The following is a 19979-nucleotide window of genomic DNA, read 5'->3' as shown; positions in this document are numbered from 1 at the left end:
CTGCTGGAAAAGGGGATAGAGGGGTATAGATAAAAGATTACTGCACAGGTCCTGGACCTGATGGGCCGCCGCGTGAGCGGACTGCTGGGCGCGATGGACCTTAGGTCTGACCCAGCGGAGGCATTTCTTATGTTCTTATGTATAGAGCAAATTCAGATGAACAAATTGTTAGTAAAATACATCAACTGTAACCTGTCTTGACAATATTCTATGTATGTTAACCTGTAACCAGTTCTGAGCTCTTTGGTTAAAGCGCGATAGAAAACGAATTAAATAAATAAATAAAATGGCAATGGGGGGTGGGAGAGAGTAAAAGAGAGAGATATTAGTCTGTGAGGGGTGAAAAAAGAGAGATAATGGCTACCAAACTCTGATGCACTGCTCCTTCTCAGGTTGTATAGGCAGTAAATAGCACTTAGCAGGCTTTCATTTCTGGTGTGCAGTTTGCTACCTATACAGACAATCCGGGTTAAGAACATCCAACTTAAGTCAGACTAGTACTTACGAACCGGGGTCCTGCCTCTCCCTTCCTGTGCCAATGCACCCCCTCTTCCTCCCTTCCTATATACACACGACCCCCCCTTCTCCCTTCCGTGTCGCAATGCACCCCTCATCCTTCTCTCTGTTCTGCATCCCAAATTCATGCTTCCCTCCCTCCCATGGGTGTTTACCTCCTCTGGCTGGCTCTCCTCCTCCCAGCTGCATTTCTCTTTATAAATGTGAGCAGCGGCTCCTGCACCCGGCACGCTGCGGACCTGGAAGCCTTCCCACTGACATCAGCCACGAGCCGTGTGTATGAACCGCGGCTGCGGCTTTGCAAACAGAAGTGCAGCTTCTGCTATTTTCTTGTTTTAAATAGGCCATTTATGTTTGATACTGTATGTAGCTCTGTGTTGCATGGTGAATCAGCCTCTGGTTCTGGTTATTTTAAGATGATGATCAGAAATAAAGCACATCTTTTCTTTGTTTTGATTTAATAGTCCAGTATGAGAGTTGGCATTTTCAACTAGCTTTTAAAGGCCAGAACCACTTTCCTCAGGTCAGGACAATATTGACCTGAGGAAGAAGGTTGTGGTCTTCAAAAGCTAGTCTAAAAATTTGTTAATCCAGTATGAAAAAGGTATCATCTTAAGTTTCATCTTTTTTAAATTTTATTTCTATTTATTATCTTTAAAGTGTACTAACCTAGAAACTAGCTACGTCTGCTGCCCTAAAGGAATCAATGAAGCAGAAACTGAAAAGCCATGACTGAGTCATCCATTTCTCCAGAACTTGATCCAGGAAATACAATATAATATTTGTTCACTGTGGATTACAACTAAATTTCTAGTGTGACAGAACTTTTAGGTAGTCAATCCATTTCTGTGAGAATTCTTGGAGATAGAACAAAAACAAAATCCAACAGGTCTGAAGTGAATCGCAATCAATGGCAAACAAAAAAGAAACTGCAGACAATTGTACAAGATGCAGGCTATGTTTATTTAGACAATCTTTTTGCAAACCAAGGGACCCAAACTGGTCTGTGTTTCAATCAACACATCTTCTTCAGGGGTCCCTTCCTCTCTGAGCACACTACCCGGACCCTTGTCCAAGCTCTCATAACCTCACACTTCGATGAAGAAATGGAAGCCAAGATGAAGCGAAAATGCAAAAGCGGTAACATGGTTATTATGGGAAACTTCAACTACCCCAGGATAGACTGGAGTCTTGGAAGCTCAAAATGCGCTAGGGAGACAGATTCCTGGAGGCTATACAAGATTGTTTCATGGAGCAGCTTGTTAGAGAACCAACGAGATGAAATGCCACTCTGGATCTAATCCTAAATGGGTTAAGGGGACCTGCAAAGGAGGTAGAGATAGTGGGACCGTTGGGAAACAGCGATCATAACATGATCAAGTTCAAGGTTGAGGTAGGAATACCGAAAGGAAAGAGAACCATAGCGACAACTTTCAACTTCAGGAAAGGAAACTACGAAGCAATGAGGGAAATGGTAAGGAAGAAACTTAGGAACACTTCCAAAAAATGGCAAACGGTAGAACATGCCTGGTCTTTTCTCAAGAACACGGTGAGCAAGGCACAAAATCTGTATATCCCCAGATTCAGAAAGGGGTGCAAAAAGAGTCGAACAAAAGACCCGGCGTGGATAACTAAAATAGTGAAGGAAGCGATAGGCAATAAGAAAAACTCATTCAGGAAATGGGAAAAGGACAAAACTGAGGGGAACTGGAAAGAGCACAGGAAGTATCAAAAAGAATGTCACCAAGTGGTTCGAAAAGCCAAAAGAGAGTATGAAGAGAGGCTAGCCAGGGAAGCACGAAATTTCAAACCGTTCTTTAGATATGTTAAAGGGAAGCAACCGGCTAGGGAGGAGGTGGGACCACTGGACGATGGAGACAGGAAGGGAGTGGTGAAGGAGGAGAAAGAAGTAGCAGAAAGACTTAACATGTTCTTTTCGTCTGTATTTACAAACGAAGACACATCCAACATACCGGAACCTGAGCAATTCTTCAATGGAAATCGAGCAGAAAAATTAACATCCATGGAAGTGAGCCTTGAAGATGTATGCAGGCAGATAGAAAAACTAAAAACTGACAAATCCCCGGGTCCGGAAGGAATCCATCCAAGGGTTCTGAAGGAATTAAAGGAGGAGATAGCGGAATTACTGCAGCAAATTTGCAATCTAACCCTGAAAACAGGCATGATCCCGGAGGACTGGAAGATAGCCAACGTTACGCCCATCTTTAAAAAGAGATCAAGAGGTGACCCAGGAAACTACAGACTGGTGAGTCTGACCTCGGTTCCGGGGAAAATGATGGAAGCACTGATAAAAGAAAACATCGATGAACATTTTGAAAGAAACGAACTTCTGATAACCAGCCAACATGGTTTCTGCAAGGGGAGATCGTGCCTAACAAACTTATTGCACTTCTTCGAAGGAATTAACAAATGGATGGACAAAGGAGACCCCCATAGACATCATATATCTAGATTTCCAAAAAGCCTTTGACAAGGTGCCCCATGAACGCCATCTCCGGAAATTGAAGAACTATGGGGTGGAAGGAGACGTACATAGATGGATCAGAAACTGGTTGGCGGGTAGGAAACAGAGGGTAGGAGTGAAGGGCCACTACTCGGACTGGAGGAGAGTCACAAGTGGAGTCCTGCAGGGCTTGGTGCTCGGGCCGCTGCTATTTAATATATTCATGAATGATCTAGAAACAGGGATGAAGTGTGAGATAATAAAATTTGCGGACGACACCAAACTATTTAGTGCAGCTCAGACTAAAGAGGACTGTGAAGAATTGCAAAGGGACTTGAACAAACTAGGGGAATGGGCGACGAGATGGCAGTTGAAGTTCAACGTTGAGAAATGTAAAGTATTACATGTGGGAAACAGAAACCCGAGGTACAACTATACGATGGGAGGGATGTTATTAAATGAGAGTACCCAAGAAAGGGACTTGGGGGTAATGGTGGACATGACTTATAACACTAGGATTATTCTCCCTTGAGAAAAGGAGACTGCGTGGGGATATGATCGAGACCTTCAAAATACTGAAAGGAATCGACAAAATAGAGCAGAGAAGATTATTTACGTTGTCCAATTTGACACGGACTAGAGGACATGTAATGAAGCTAAGAGGGGACAGGTTCAGGACTAATGTCAGGAAGTTCTGCTTCACTCAGAGAGTGGTTGACACCTGGAATGCCCTCCCAGATGAGATTATTGCGGAATCGACCGTCGTAGGCTTCAAGAGCAAACTAGATGCATATCTCCTTAAGAGAGGCATGTAAGGATATGGTGGACTATAAATTACGACAGGTGTACACCTGGCAGGGCCTCCGCGTGTGCGGATCGCCGGACTTGATGGACCGAAGGTCTGATCCGGAGATGGCATTTCTTATGTTCTTATGACAATGAAGCTGATGGCACAGTGCGCAGCGGCCGCTAAGAAGGCAAACAGAATGCTAGGCATAATCAAGAAGGGTATTACAACCAGAACGAAAGAAGTTATCCTGCCATTGTATCGGGCGATGGTGCGTCCACATCTGGAGTACTGTGTCCAATATTGGTCGCCTTACCTTAAGAAGGACATGGCGTTACTCGAGAGGGTTCAGAGGAGAGCAATGTGTCTGATAAAGGGGATGGAAAACCTTTCATACGCTGAGAGATTGGAGAGACTGGTTCTTTTTTCCCTGGAGAAGAGGAGACTTAGAGGAGATATGATAGAGACCTACAAAATCATGAAGGGCATAGAGAGAGTAGAGAGGGACAGATTCTTCAAACTTTCGAATAATAAAAGAACAAGAGGGCATTCAGAAAAGTTGAAAGGGGACAGATTCAAAACCAATGCTAGGAAGTTCTTCTTTACCCAACGTGTGGTGGACACCTGGAATGCGCTTCCAGAGAGTGTAATAGGGCAGAGTATGGTACTGGGGTTCTAGAAAGGATTGGACAATTTCCTGCTGGAAAAGGAGATAGAGGGGTATAGATAGAGGATTACTGCACAGGTCCTGGACCTGTTGGGCTGCCACGTGAGTGGACTGCTGGGCACGATGGACCTCAGGTCTGACCTGGCAGAGGCATTGCTTATGTTCTTATGTTCTTAGATTACTGCAATCTACTCCTAACTGCTATCCCACAGTGTAGCCTCTCCCCCTTGCAAACTGTGCAAAACTCTGCTGTACGACTTATCTTCTACCAACTTCGCTATGCTCATGTCACCCCTCTCCTTAAGTCACTTCACTGGCTCCCTATCTGCCATCGCATACAATTCAAGATCTTATTGCTGACCTACAAGTGTATTCATTTTGCTGCCCCTCAATATCTCTCCTCGCTTCTCTGTCCTTATACACCTCCCAGAGTACTCTGTTCCTCAGATAAGCCACTCTTAGCATTACCCTTCTCCTCCACTGCCAATTCCAGACTTCGTTCCTTTCATCTAGCTGTCCCCTATGCCTGGAATAAATTACCCAAGTTTGTCCGTCAAGCCCCTTCCCTTGTTTAAAAGCAGACTGAAAACCCTCCTTTTGATATAGCTTTCAATCCTTAATCCTTCTCCTCTGCCCTCCCACCCAGCCCACTGATTAACCGTTCCCCTTAACTGTATCCATGACATCTTGTTTGTCTGTCTTGCCTGTTCTAGATTGTAAGCTCTTTCGAGAAGGGACTGTTTTCTTATTCTTTGTGACGCTGTGCAGCGCTGTGTGCGTCTAGTAGCGCTATAGAAATAATTAATAGTAGTAGTTCAATTACATATCTCAAGAAAGATATAGCGGCACTAGAAAAGGTTCAAAGAAGAGCAACCAAGATGATAAAGGAGATGGAACTCCTCTTGTATGAGGAAAGATTAAAAAGGTTAGAGCTCTTCAGCTTGGAAAAGAGATGGCTGAGGGGAGATATGACTGAAGTCTACAAAATCCTGAGTGGATTGATTTTTCATTCCGTCAAAAATTACAAAAACTAGGGGACACTCAAAGTTACAGGGACATACTTTTAAAACAAATAGGAGGAATTTTTTTCACTTAGAGAATAATTAAGCTCTGGAATGTGTTCCCAGAGATTATGGTAAGAGCAGATAGTGTAGCTGGTTTTAAGAAAGGCTTGGACAATTTCCTGAAGGAAAAGTCCATAGTCTGTTATTGAGAAAGACAAGGGGGAAGCCATTGCTTGCCTTGGATTGGTAGCATGGAACAGGCTTACTGGGCTTGATGGACCATTGGTCTGACTTAGTAAGGCTATTCTTATGTTCTCATACCATTTCCTGTGAAGGCCTTGTAAAGAATAATAGGTTTAGGAGATGTTAACCACAAAATAATTGTGGCTTTTTCCTTATTTAATGTCAATTGATATAAGGATACCCAATTCTCAACTTTGTTTGAGCAAACATAATTTTTTTTCAGGCAGATATTAATATTCTAAGTGTAACCAGTAGTGTAATGTCTGCATATATTAGGGTTACCACTCAGCGCTGCTATAATTCTCCATGCTGTCGGCAATGTGAGTGAACTAAACACACTGCTTATGGCATCCCAGAAGCTTTCTTTCTACATAGGAAAAGCTTCCGGGTCACTGAAGGCAGCGTGTGTGTTCACTTATGCTGCCGACGACACAAAGTGTTTACAGCAGCGCTGAATAAGCAAGCACTGGATCCCATGGTGGTGGTGTTTAAGAATGATACTGAACTGCGGGGATGGGGAGGAAAAGAAAGAAAGAAAGATGCCCTAAACCTGCAGGGGAAGAAAGGTGCAGATAGAGATACCAGACCACAGGAGGGGAAGGGAAGAGATGTCAGACCACTGGATTGGGAAGGGGGGGGGGGGAAGAAGAGAGAGATGTCAGACCAGGGAAAAGAAGGAGGGAGCAATTCCTGACTAAGGCAGGGGGGAAGGAAAAGACAGAGGGATGCCAGACCACAAAGGGAGGAAAAGGGAAAGGAAGGAGGGGAGAGAGATGTCAGACTGGAATACTGTGTGCAATTCTGGAGGCCGCATTATCGCAAGGATGTGCTGAGACTGGAGTCGGTGCAAAGAATGGCCACCCGGATGGTCTCGGGACTCAAGGATCTACCATACGAAAAACGGCTTGACAAATTACAGCTATACTCGCTCGAGGAGCGCAGAGAGAGGGAGGACATGATCGAGACGTTCAAGTATCTTACGGGCCGCATCGAGGCGGAGGAAGATATCTTCTTTTTCAAGGGTCCCACGACAACAAGAGGGCATCCGTTGAAAATCAGGGGCGGGAAACTACGAGGTGACACCAGGAAATTCTTTTTCACTGAAAGAGTGGTTGATCGCTGGAATAGTCTTCCACTACAGGTGATTGAGGCCAGCAGCGTGCCTGATTTTAAGGCCAAATGGGATCGGCACATGGGATCTATTCACAGGGCAAAGGTAGGGGAGGGACATTAAGGTGGGCAGACTAGATGGGCCGTGGGCCCTTATCTGCCGTCTATTTCTATGTTTCTATGTTTCTATGACTGTGGGAAGGAGAAGAGAAAGATCCCATACCATAGAAGGGGGAAAGGGGGAAGACAGATGTCAGACCAAAGGAGAGGGAGTGAAAGGGAGGAGATGGTACACGGGGATGGAGGGAAAGGGGAGAGATAGGGAGGATATGGTGCATGGGGATGGAGGGAAAGGAGAGAGCTAGGGAGGACATGGTGCACGGGAATGGGAGAGGTGGGGAAAGAGAAGGGTAGAGATAAGGAGGAGATGGTGTATAGGGATGGAAGGAATGGGGAAGGTAAGAAAATGGAAGAAATGCTGTTTATGGATAGATGGCAATTGGGGAGAAGAAAGAGAGAAGAGGGTACACATTAATAGATGGGAAGGGACGACATGGAAAAGTAGATAGATTTGTGGAGGAAGCAGAAAAAATGGAAGAAAGTTGAATGTTAAAAGTAGAGAATGACATGGTGACAAAATTTATCACCATTCTCGTCCCTGCAGATAACCGTGGGAAACCATCTACATGTCGTTCGGTAAAACAGAGGGAAGAATCGGAATATGAATGGGCACAACCACTGACTCTCAAGCCTTGCACTGTAGAATGCTGGTGTAGAAGGACTGAGGTTGGTATATGTACTAAAGAATGACACGAGATGATTTCCCGCAGTTATACGCGAGGATGGTGATGGTGATGAATTTTGTTACTGTGTCATTCTCTAGTTAAAAGTTAATGTCAAAGATGGATGAAGAGCATAAAATGAAGGAGAGAAAAACAGTCCTAAAAGAAGGACAGAAGGAAGTGCAACCAGAGACTGGGAAAAGATGAATAGAAAAATAAAATCACCAGACAACAAAGGTAAAAAACATGATTTTATTTTCCATTTAGTGATTGAAATGTGTCAGTTTTCAGAATTAACTCAAATTAGCGAAAGAATATACTTTCAGTGAGTGTCCCGATGTGGGGTGTCAGATATGACCAATAAAAGCAAAAACGCTTCAACGGTCTGTCAATTCTTCATGCATCCCCAATCATTATAACATCGTGATATCTTTATGTATTTATTCTTTATGCTTTTTATACTCTTTATACTTTATATTTTATACTTTTTGTAAAAAAAGTCTTCTTTTTCTTATACGTATTCCAGTGCATCTATCTTAGAAATGTTGTTAAATTTAAAGAACTTATCTTTGTTCCATTGTGGGTGATAGTAGTAATTATCTTATGTTCCAGCGTTCAAGTCAACGCTCCCCTCTGCCAACGCTTTTCGCTGATCTTTATCAAGGCTGGGGGCACTAGGGAAACACATAAAAACCAACCCATTAGAAAACAGATAAAAGTCTAAATAAAGCACTGTCGAAAATGTAAAATACAATAAGCACAAACCTGCATAGTTGTAAACTTCCTAGTTGTGCTATCAAGCGGCATCCAAAAGATGGCCGCAGCGTCTTTTTTCACTCACAAATATAGGATCCTCTCCATACGTCATCTTTTGGATGCCGCTTGATAACACAACTAGGAAGTTTACAACTATGCAGGTTTGTGCTTATTGTATTTTACATTTTCGACAGTGCTTTATTTAGACTTTTATCTGTTTTCTAATGGGTTGGTTTTTATGTGTTTCCCTAGTGCCCCCAGCCTTGATAAAGATCAGCGAAACGCGTTGGCAGAGGGGAGCGTTGACTTGAACGCTGGAACATAAGATAATTACTACTATCACCCACAATGGAACAAAGATAAGTTCTTTAAATTTAACAACATTTCTAAGATAGATGCACTGGAATACGTATAAGAAAAAGAAGAATTTTTTTTACAAAAAGTATAAAATATAAAGTATAAAGAGTATAAAAAGCATAAAGAATAAATACATAAAGATATCACGATGTTATAATGATTGGGGATGCATGAAGAATTGACAGACCGTTGAAGCGTTTTTGCTTTTATTGGTCATATCTGACACCCCACATCGGGACACTCACTGGAAGTATATTCTTTCGCTAATTTGAGTTTATTCTATATTTAACGTTTGAGAGGATGGCCCAGAGTACAGTTAATAAAGTTTTCAGAATTTACATCTGCTGTCTATTTTGCACTGTTCTGGAAGAAATGTATTTCTTTCTATTTCTCTGGTATTGTACTGCACTCAGAGCCTGGCATCTTAGGGTTTTGTGCATATTTACATAGGGTTTATCTGCGTGCTGCACGTGTGACCAAGACCAGGTGTTCTGGTAGGAATGAATGTCATGAAGCATTATTTTTGTCATGGCCCCAAGTAGGAAAATAGTTATTGACCATATATCTGGGCTTTAGAAAGCCCTGAGCTTGGGGCTGCTTCTGGAGGGTATCTGTGCATGTGTGGAGGATGTTGATGTGACAACCCAGAGCTCAGAGAAGGAAACACAACGTTTGGCTGGGGGTGGGCATGGCAGGGCTGGGGCATAATGGGGCATGGCTGGGGTGGAACAGGTGGGGCCAAGTGTCCCTTTGTTTTTTTAAGAGTAATCTGGTAACCCTAGTATATATATATGTATGCATCTCACCTTCCTCTAATTTCTCTCCTAATGAGCTTATCATGACACTGAACAAGATAAAAATATCTAATGTACACCACCAAACTGAACTTGTCTGTAGTGTCTTTAGTGCCAGATACTGACATACACCTACTTCTTTAGTAGCCGTTGATCTCTGTGAATTGGTTAAAAAACACCCCAAAAGACATAAAACTAAATAAACATATATAGACGTAAGGGTTTTGCTTTTTTCCCTTTGAACTTTCTTTTGTTGAACCAAAGGACAGAATAAATATCTAGAGGGAATATTTGTTTAGTTTGTTTCTCTAAACATCTTCAGTTAAGCATCTGAACATCCCTCCCCCCTTCCCCCCGACTAGTTCTTGGTTATTAAAACAACTTTAGAACTAGTATGTTGTCAAGATAAAGCTATTTATGGGCTGATGTAGCTTTTTTTCATACTTTTTTCTTCTAAAACTTCAATTAAACGTGTTTCCGGAAGTAGTCGTTACTTCCCAATACCGGGACCAACTACTTTCTAGTCAATTTTATTGCTTAACAGGCCTTGGTTTAAGGTAAGTTTCTAAAAAAAAAAAAAAATTTTTAGCTGAAAATCTTTGTATTTGAAATAAAGAAACAAAAGCCAAGCTGCGCAACGTTCTCGCAGTGGCCAAATACGGGAAGGGCGCGAGTAAAACCAAGAGCACTGACGTCACCTGCTCGTCTGCAGCTGTGAAGGTTCCAACGCCCGGAGCAAACCGATCGGTGCTGGTTTAAGCTGGTGTGTCCCCATAGCAACGTGGCTACACTATAAGTACGCGTGCGTTGAAGCGCTCCGGCTTTGTGTCTCCTAAGCCGGCTGTGGGGTGCTGTTGCAGTATTTGTTTGTATATTCTTTGGTGTGGGGTGCAATCTCTCTCTTTTTAGCACTTCGTGCTTCAATGGGTACAAGCTTCGTAAATGCTTTTTAAGGTAAGTTTAAAAAAAAATATATTTTGCTTAGTGATAGTGGTGAGATAATTTCGGTTATCTTTCGATTCGGCGAGGCGCTCGTTAAGTGGCTTGCTTGTCTTCGTGGATGGTCCTTGTCTATCGCTTGTAAAAATTATTAAATAAATAAATGATTGTGTGATACTAGGAAGAAATGGAAGATCCTGGAAGGGGTCTTCACCTTTGTGTATGTTAAGGCTCATTTGTTGGCCATAACCGTTCTTGTGGTCACTTCAGTATCCGAAGAACAAATACGCTTAGAAGAGGGTGCTGCTTTTGTTCCACTGTACTAGTTTATTCTGTGAGTGGGGTGTGGGATTTTTGTGATTTATCTGTTTTTGTATATGAGGGGGTTGGCTATCTCTGTCGTATATTCGCGGTAGACATTTTCTTTTGAGCTGCCGGCATGAGCTGGAAGAAACTCACGCAAGTTGACCGCGTGGCTCCTTACGCCCTTGGTGGGGGGTGGGGTAAGGCTCAGCCATGCGTTGCTATTGGTGAAATAATCAGTTAAGTCAGTCGTGGGGGTGGGGCTAGGCGGATCCAAGGTTGACACGCGGCGGCTGGTCCGCAGTGTGACTGGGCCCCTTTGTGGAGTGCAGAAGCCGCCCGCCCCTGCCCAATAGCGGACGAGCTTCGCTGGGGGGAGGGGTGGGTACGCTCTAGCTTAGACTTGGCTTTGGCTAAGTTATATTTTGTACTGTCGGGCTCTGAAACGTGTAAGGGTTGAGTGACGTTAGAACTACCGTCGGTGTGGTACGTCACTGCTTTTTTTTTTTTTTTTGTCGTGACCTACTTGTGCTTTGTAAGAGTTCTGTACAAGCATTGTGAGATCTGTTTTGAGTAGGTTGGTGAAACTTCTGTAGGCCAGGTGTTTTATAACCCTTTCTGTTCTTTTTGTAGAACGTTCGCGGTTTCATATCATACAAGGGCTCCTCAGAGGGCTTAGGTTTTTCCTTGTATTCACCGGGGTCTTTTACTGGTGAGCCACCTTGGGGACATAGCTGAAGATAAATTTAAACCCCCCATCTCGTACTTGTCTATGTAAGTATGGTGTCTTGCCTTAATTTTGAGTGTGTCGTCTTCATTTTCAATGTGTTTTTAATGTCATTCTTTTCCTTTTATGCAGTTTGTTGCACGACTTGATTTATTGTGAAGACTAAATTTGAAATAAAAGGCGCCATGAACAGCTTCACTAATGATGAGTTTGAGTTTAGCTTCATTGAAGAAGGCTTTTCAGCCCGAGATATACTGGAACAGAAGATAAACGAGGCCTCTTTTTCTGTAAGTGTTGGAGTTTACCTTATGGTCCATCAAGTGTTAATTTTTAACTTCAGTTCTAATTTAGCAGTTTAAGATTTATTTTACTTTGGTTATTTTAAGATTTATTTTACTTTGGGTTACTTCTCTGGGTAACCTGGTTTAGCAACCAGTGAGTTCTAGATGGCTTAGCCCATGCTTTTACTACTAAAACTACTTCATTACTTTGTTAAATCTAATTGTGGCATAAAAAACTAGCAATTTTGAAGTAGTTCTCCAGTCACCTGGCAGGCTTAAAATGAGGAAAACTGATAGGGCATCCAGTGAGTGGGTTTAGTTCTGATATCTGATATATCGGTATCAAAATATTGTGTTAACATTGGAGGTCTTGTCTTAACACCGGTATGCTTTATTTGTTATAATTTTTTTTTAAATTGCAGGATGATAAAGATGCTTTTTATGTGGCTGACCTTGGGGATATCCTTAAGAAGCATTTGCGATGGCTAAGAGCGCTCCCTCAAGTGACTCCATTTTATGCAGTCAAGTGTAATGATAGCAAAGCAATACTGAAGACTCTGGCTGCTTTAGGATCAGGATTTGACTGTGCTAGCAAGGTAAGATTTTAAGTCTGTGTATTAAGTTTTCGCCACTGATCCTAGAGATGGTGGTAAGCAGTAAGCTTGATATTTAGAAAAATTCTGTTAGGTGCCAAAGCACACTGTTGGGTGCCATGGTAATCTGATACCTGTGACTTGTCATGGCCTTGTTAAGGTATGAGAATTTCATGGTCTAAAATTGAGGTCTTGATATATCTTTTAAATATCAAAATGTAGTCTTCATGATACATTTGCTTGTCCCAGCTTACATGACTTGTTACTCCTTTTATTTTCAGACTGAAATCCAGCTAGTTCAAAGCATTGGGGTACCCCCAGAGAAGATCATTTATGCAAACCCTTGCAAACAGGTGTCTCAGATAAAGTACGCTGCCAACAATGGAGTTCAGATGATGACTTTTGATAGTGAAGTAGAATTAATGAAAGTTGCAAGGAATCATCCAAATGCTAAGTAAGTCTTAATCCTTAACATGCTTCATTCAGTTGTGTGGGGTGGTTTTTGGTTTTTTTTTAAAGGTAAACTGCTTTCTTTAGCATGGTGGTTTGTTGATTTGGGATGGAGAACTGATTGCATAACTGTTTTCTTTCCCTTTTTCCCTCATTTAGGCTGGTTTTACGTATTGCAACAGATGATTCTAAGGCAATTTGTCGCCTGAGTGTTAAATTTGGGGCTACTCTCAAAACAAGCAGAGTTCTTCTTGAGCGAGCAAGAGAGCTGAATGTTGATGTTGTTGGTGTGAGGTCAGTAATAACTTTATTTACTACTTAATGAAATCCCTGGTAGTAACTTTTTAGGCAAACCTCAACAGTGGTAGTTTGTGTTCATACTATATTTGGTTATACTTGTAGATAGAATTACTTGGCTGTAGCACTTCACTAGTTCCTATTTTCCGTAGACAGTTGCTTCAGAAGCTCTGAAGTTTTCTAACTTCTGAAATTTGCTACTGCAGATTACTCGCCAAGACGCAAATCTTTTCTTATGTTTTGCTTGGACATATTCTTCATAATCCCGTCGGAATTCTGCACAGCTGCTTGACGCAGAATTGCATAGAATTTTCTTCCTTAACAATGTTTCTTCCTAAGGCATTGCTTCAGTGGGTTGTGGTAGCAATTCCCATACCCTCCCTGCTGCTAAGATAGTCTCTTCTTCTAGGGGGCCTCCAGGTTAGTGGCAGGCAGCATGTGGGAATCGCTACTGCTGCCAGGACCCATTAAAACAATGCCTTGGGGTGAGAGAAAAGTGTTGGACATAGGTTGGAGGAGAGGAAAGGAGAGATGTAACGAGAGTTGTCAGTGGGGGAGGAAAGGAAGGAAAGATAACTGCATATGGTAGGAGAGGAAGGGGAGAAATTCAACAAAGTGGAGAGGGATAAGAAAGGGAGAAACCCTGCATATGGTTTATTAACTTGTGTTCTGCAAATGACATGGAGGGGGAGAGAAGCATGGAGAAGGAAGAAATATTGGAGGGTAGGGATAGAGGAAGAAATATATATGGTGACTGAGGGGGGAGGAAGGGAGAGATGCTGAATTGGGGAGATAGAAATGTTTGGTCCAGGGCACAAGGCAGTGGGGAGAGATGGGGACAGAGGGAAATAAATGTTAGTATGACAGTGGAAGGGAGAGAATGCTGCACTGGTGGGGAGAAGAGAGTATGGACCCAGGGTGAGGGGAAGTTTTTTTTTGGGGGGAGGGGCTGGTTGGGAGATAGCACAAGTTATTAAAGAGGGTAGAAATATGGTAATGGCGAATATTGTAGAAAGGGAATGGAGAATTAAGGAAGGAATGAGATGGGGAAAGGGAGAGAAGATGGAAACTTGATAGCTTAAAAATTAGAGGAGAGAGTGAAAGGCAGAAAAGAGCTAAAAAGGAATGATCAATATGTCAAGAGGTCAGAGGCAGGTATAGTAAGGGAATAGAAGAAAGAAGACAAATGGACAGCAGCTGCTTGAAGAATTGGCAGATAAGAAAGCAGAAAAGAAACGAACCAACATGATGTATTTTTTTCTCTTTATCTGAACATTTTTCCATTTTTATTTTGAATATTTTAAGTGGAATATGGATGAACAGCAAAAATATTGTTTAAATTTAGCAAACTTTCAGAATTTGTTAAACATTTTGCACAGAATTCCACCTGGAGTATCATTAGCTAGCGTATAATATAGCTAAAGTCTAAAAAATTTTGTCCTGACTCAAACTATGTCAGAAATACATTAACCATCTTAACAGATCTTGCTTGAAAGGTGTCAAGCCTTGTATTTGTTATGTAATGTTCAAAATAGTACACCATTTTCCTGCAGTGAACGTACACAGGATAATTTATCATAATTTTCTGATTTTCCTGTCTAGCTTTCATGTTGGCAGTGGATGCACTGATCCTCAAACATTTGTGCAGGCAATTGCTGATGCCCGTTGTGTCTTTGATATGGGGGTAAGTAAGCATTTTGGGAATGCAAAGTGAATGTAGAGACCAACTGGGATTTTTGGTTTAAACCAAAATAGCAACAATTTATAATTCTTTTTGGCTGAAGACAAAAATGAACTGTACCGCCCTCCTCATACAATCACTCTGGGGGGGGGGGGAGGTCTGTCCCATGCCTTTCAATCACTCTTGCTGGCACCCAAATGTTTCCCAGGCCTCCTGATGGTCTAGCGGGCTTTCAGGGCAAGAGTGATCCCCAGTTAGTCTTTCCCTTGCTGGGTCTGCAGCAAAATGGCTGCCGGGACTTCCTACAACAAGCCTTACATGAACACTGTGGGAGATCATGGCAGCCATTTTGAGATTAGACTGGAGATTGCTGCTGTGTATGCTGCTTCCAATTCCAAAATAGCTTCTGGAAACTCCCACAGTCTCCTGAGGCTGCTATAAGAGGTTCTGGTAGCCATTTTGTTTGCAGAACCTGTAGGGGCACGTGACTAGAGATCACTTGCCCTGAAGACCCACTAGATCACCAGGAGACTTAAAAAGTAAACACAGGGACAGGCTTTTTTTAAGGGGGTGGGGAAGAGGCACAGAGTGTAAAGAGTAATCAAGAGGGTAAGGTGGGTTCAGTTTTAGCAGAAAATGTACTTGCATTTTCAGCCAAAACATGGATTTCCGGTCTGTTTGATGCTGAAACTGAAAATTTGTTTGGGCTCTTAAGTGATTGGTATTAATGCTTGTGAAAGATGCAAGGCCTGGGAGGGCTGACTAAAGATTCGGTTTGTGCAGCTGTTAAGAAGAAGAATGAAACAAAGTAGGTACAAAATAGTCTGGAGTGGACCTAAGGTCTCATGCTAAACATTGGTTATGCTCTACATTTTTGTCCTGCCTTAACGAGGGTTTGGTAGTACAGAGCTGCTTTGTATGTGTTGATGCTAGAGGTGGTTTAAGAGATTGTTGGTCTAAATATTAGTCACTATTCCATAAAATTGTCATGTATATGAAAAATTAAATGTCTTTGTACAGTAGGACAAGCTTTATAAATTTTCTTTACTCTTAGGCGGAACTTAATTTCAACATGTATTTACTTGACATTGGCGGTGGCTTCCCTGGTTCTGAAGATGTCAGGCTTAAATTTGAGGAGGTAGTGTACAAATTTATGAATTTAACATGAGTATCTCAAATGTTTTGTATAAATTTTTGAAAGCAGTTTACTTTAACTCTGCACTGAATTGTAGGACTTGAAGGTACTTTTCAAAACAATGCATTGTTGAAAATTTCTCCTAGTCCTGATAATCACTGGGCAACAAAAACTTCAAACCCCCCCCCCCCCCCTATTCTTCAAGGTTACAGTACTAAAACAGGCCAGTACTAACATGAACTTTTTTTTTTTTTCCCAGATAACCGGTGTAATTAACCCAGCTTTGGATAAATACTTCCCTTCTGATTTGGGGGTGAAAATAATTGCAGAACCAGGCAGATACTATGTTGCATCAGCTTTCACCCTGGCAGTCAGCATTATTGCAAAGAAAGTTGTAACAAAAGAACAAAGTAGCTCTGATGGTATGATATCTCATGCTTAACTATATAAAAAATATATTAAAATGTTCCCGTTTTCTAGGTTCTAATTCTTCTCTTGTCTCCTAGATGAAGAGGATAGCATCAACAATAAAACCCTTATGTATTATGTCAATGATGGTGTATATGGTTCATTTAACTGCATTCTGTATGATCATGCGCACGTCAAACCAATTTTGCAAAAGGTACTTTTTTGGACTTAACATTCAATGTGGAATTCTTATGCATAACAATTGTATTCACTATTTGTGTAACACACATGCAACTTTTTTTTTAGAAACCTAAACAAGATGAGCACTTATACTCAAGTAGTATTTGGGGACCAACATGTGATGGCCTTGATCGCATAGTTGAACGTTTTGACTTGCCAGAGCTGCATGTTGGAGATTGGCTGCTTTTTGAAAACATGGGTGCTTACACTGTTGCTGCAGCTTCAACCTTTAATGGATTCCAGAGGCCAACAATATATTATGTGATGTCACGACCAGCATGGTAAGCAACTGTAGGACAGATTTCAAACATTTCTGTATTGTACCTTACTTGATAAGCTCTTAATATGAAATACAGCTGCTAAGATACAATAGATATATATGTTCTAATGCTTGTAAATAATACCTCTGCAACTGTAAACACTTTTCCTCTCTTAACAGGTTAATGAATGTTTACCTTTCCTTTTCTTGTAGGCAACTGATGCAGCAGATTAAAGAACAAGGCATCAGTTCTGAAGTGGAAGAACAAGATGTCTGTACTGTGCCTCTGTCTTGTGCTTGGGAAAGTGGAATTGGACAACATACTGCAACTTGTGCTTCAGCTAGTGTGAATATATAGAAAAAAATATTAAGTTCTAACTTTTTTTGGGACCACTAACTTATTTTGTAGAATTTTCAACAAAGTGTAGGGCCAGCATATATGTGCAACAAAGTGGATGACTGTGAGATGGGGGGGATGTTACTTTTTACTTGTGTTCCTATGGAAACTCTGCATTTTTTTTGTATGGATTTTATTTAAAATTATTCAGGTTTTATTCAACTGTCGTTCAAGCATTTGTAGCTTGTGTATTGGCAGAGTTGATGGTCATGGATATGACTTTTTTATTTTAAGGTTTTAAATAAACTTTTTACAGTATGCTTTTGCTTTTTAAATTTGTCTCAAGACCTCTAATGTCTTATCAGTTGTGTTCTAAGATGAAATAAAAGACTGCTGTTTGCTTCCCTTAAAGAAAATTAAGGCGCAGCAAGGGACAATCTATTTAGCAACCCCAGGTCACTATTGATCAAAACACATTGAATAATCCAAGAAAGTCAAAATATGGGCTTTGTAAAAATCTGGAACTAAAAACAACTTTAACTAAATCTGATGCAAAAATTGGAGTCTTTTAGGGAGAGGAGATAGTGGATGCTGCAGATGGGCAAACTGGATGGGCCATTTGGCCTTTATCTGCTGTTATATTTCTAAAATTGGGAGATCTTTCCCAAGCAAGCAAAGGCTCTACTTGGGTTCATTCAGTCTTCCATTTTTTGGTAGAACTCGGTAATGCACAACTTGTACCTTCCAGAAAAATTTCATTTCTAGAATAAAGTGTTGGGGCATATATATAATATATGCTGTGACTTGTCCAACCAATCACAGAACTCAACATGCCATACCTCATATTTATATTATCTATCAATATTACAGTTGATATTTTACCAGATGCTCTTCCCCCCTCCCCTTAAATTAAAGGCACTATAATTGATGATTTGCTACTTAATAGCTGCTAAACTAGATTTCAGTCCATTGAGCAACTAAAAGGATTAAATAGCATTGGTGCACAGGTGTCGATGATCATGAATATACCAGTGTGCAGATAACTTAATTACTCCTTTCCATCACAATTGATTTACCCTACCCTATTACTGAATCCTGTTGCCCAAGATCTACACACCAGGGCTTATGGAGTATAGACATGTTTGTATTTAACTCCTGTTTGGTGATGGCAATTGATATAGCTAGGGTTCCTTTAACCTCTAAAGATTAGGGACAGTGCTAGTTTTCTCAAGAACTATACCAACTTGCAATCAGAGGTAAATCTAGAGCAGGCAGAATGAAAATTAGTAGCACACAGCTAAAAGTGTAGAGCTGCTATTCTCTCTTCAGTGTTCATTACAGGCAACTTCTGTTTCTCTGAATATGACATTGGTCTTGATGCAGCATGAATTTTGCTTAACTAGGGAAAATACCCAAGAGTACTTGATTACTATTCAATGTATTGTAAACTGCTTTGGGTGACTCTTCTTCTATGGTCAGAAGTACAACTAAGCACATACTTTAGTTGGTTGATGTGATTTGTCTTTACTACAGCAATAGACTATGCAAATGACCATCCTGGATGGAATCTTCATGAATTCACAAAAGCTTTCATAACTTTTTTTTTTTTTTTTTTTTGGATTTATGAAAATCGGTCTTAATCTTTTTCTTCTCTGTAGACTTAATAGGGAAATGCAGGCACACTGAAGTGACATAATTCAGCAAAGCTTTTCTTCAGCTCACAGAAGTCAGAATTAGACATTTCTGAACATAAGTGGGGATTTCCTCCTTGCCACAATCTCCCTCCCCCTTAGTTGTAACATTTGCAGAATATGCCAGAAGTTCATATATAGCCTGAATTCTCTTGCTGAAGTTTTGAAAATATGACTGATTAACTAAACTGTTCACCGTTTTTTTCATTTCAGTTGGGGTGAATCATGGTTTTATGTTTTTTATTATGTTCACATCATGGTAATCCTTCAGCTGGCAACTTCCCCTGCAGCCTAGAGAGTAAATTCACAAACACTGCAAAATAACCTACCTTCTTAACATGGTAGCTAGGGGCTCTAGGTCTCAAGCTGTGCACAAACATAACTTGTGGTACATCCCTTCTCCCTTTGTTCTGAACTTATAGGTAAACAGTCAAACAAAGGGTCATGGATTTGATATGCTACCTTTCTGTGGGTTCTGTCAGTGGTTTACATATAGTGTACAAGAAAGACATTAAAGGTGACCTGTGATGCTCAATGTCTTGATTAAAATAAAGACATTGAGCATTACAGGTCACCTTTTCTGTTTTTCTTGTGCCTCTATTGTGTGAAGGTAAGAGCTCCTGTTTTGGTGGTACATATAGTGTATGCAGGTATAAGCAATGAAAATAATATATTTCCTAGACATCAGTGAGTTCCAAAGCTAATGAGGAAATTGCTCACAAACATTCAAATGAATCTTGGCAAAAGGAAAAGCTATTTCACAAAGGCACATTTTGTCCCAAAGTTCTCTGGGACTTCATCCAAGCAACAAAAATTCACTCTCGGTACCATGCCCCTGCACAATAACAGTTCCTCAAGTTTACTTTCATGCAATTCCATCTGCTAAACCTCCCCTTTGTTTTTAATCTATCCCTATGGCTGGAAGGCTCCTACACTTTTCTAATCAGTGGCATACCAGCAGGATAGATCTTTGGGTTCTTCAAATTCATTTCAAAGGACTACAAGTTAGAGAATGACACGGAGACAAATTTGTCCCTGTTGGAACTCAATTTTACCTTACCATCTCTGTGAGTTTGTCGCTGTTCTGTCCCATTCTTGTAAGCTCTGGCTTAACCGTACAAGCCTCAAACACTTATGATTTTAAAGTGTTTGAAGCTT

General features: G+C 41.1%; 1 protein-coding gene across 1 annotated transcript; it reads left to right on the top strand.

Moving 5' to 3' along the window:
- The first annotated feature begins 10276 nt into the window (after positions 1–10276).
- Positions 10277–17450, top strand: ODC1 (ornithine decarboxylase 1). Its single transcript, XM_033938404.1, has 12 exons — positions 10277–10434; positions 11356–11496; positions 11582–11736; positions 12153–12326; positions 12605–12777; positions 12933–13067; positions 14673–14754; positions 15806–15889; positions 16146–16308; positions 16393–16508; positions 16601–16815; positions 17007–17450. The coding sequence occupies exons 3-12, from the start codon at positions 11635–11637 to the stop codon at positions 17149–17151; spliced, it is 1389 nt and encodes a 462-aa protein (XP_033794295.1). The 5' UTR covers positions 10277–10434; positions 11356–11496; positions 11582–11634; the 3' UTR covers positions 17152–17450.
- The last annotated feature ends 2529 nt before the right edge of the window (positions 17451–19979 follow it).

Source organism: Geotrypetes seraphini, chromosome 3 (genome assembly GCF_902459505.1).
Source record: "Geotrypetes seraphini chromosome 3, aGeoSer1.1, whole genome shotgun sequence".
Taxonomy (NCBI): Eukaryota; Metazoa; Chordata; class Amphibia; order Gymnophiona; family Dermophiidae; genus Geotrypetes; species Geotrypetes seraphini.
The sequence above is the reverse complement of the archived record's forward strand: the minus strand, read 5'-3'. Positions and strand labels throughout refer to the sequence as shown.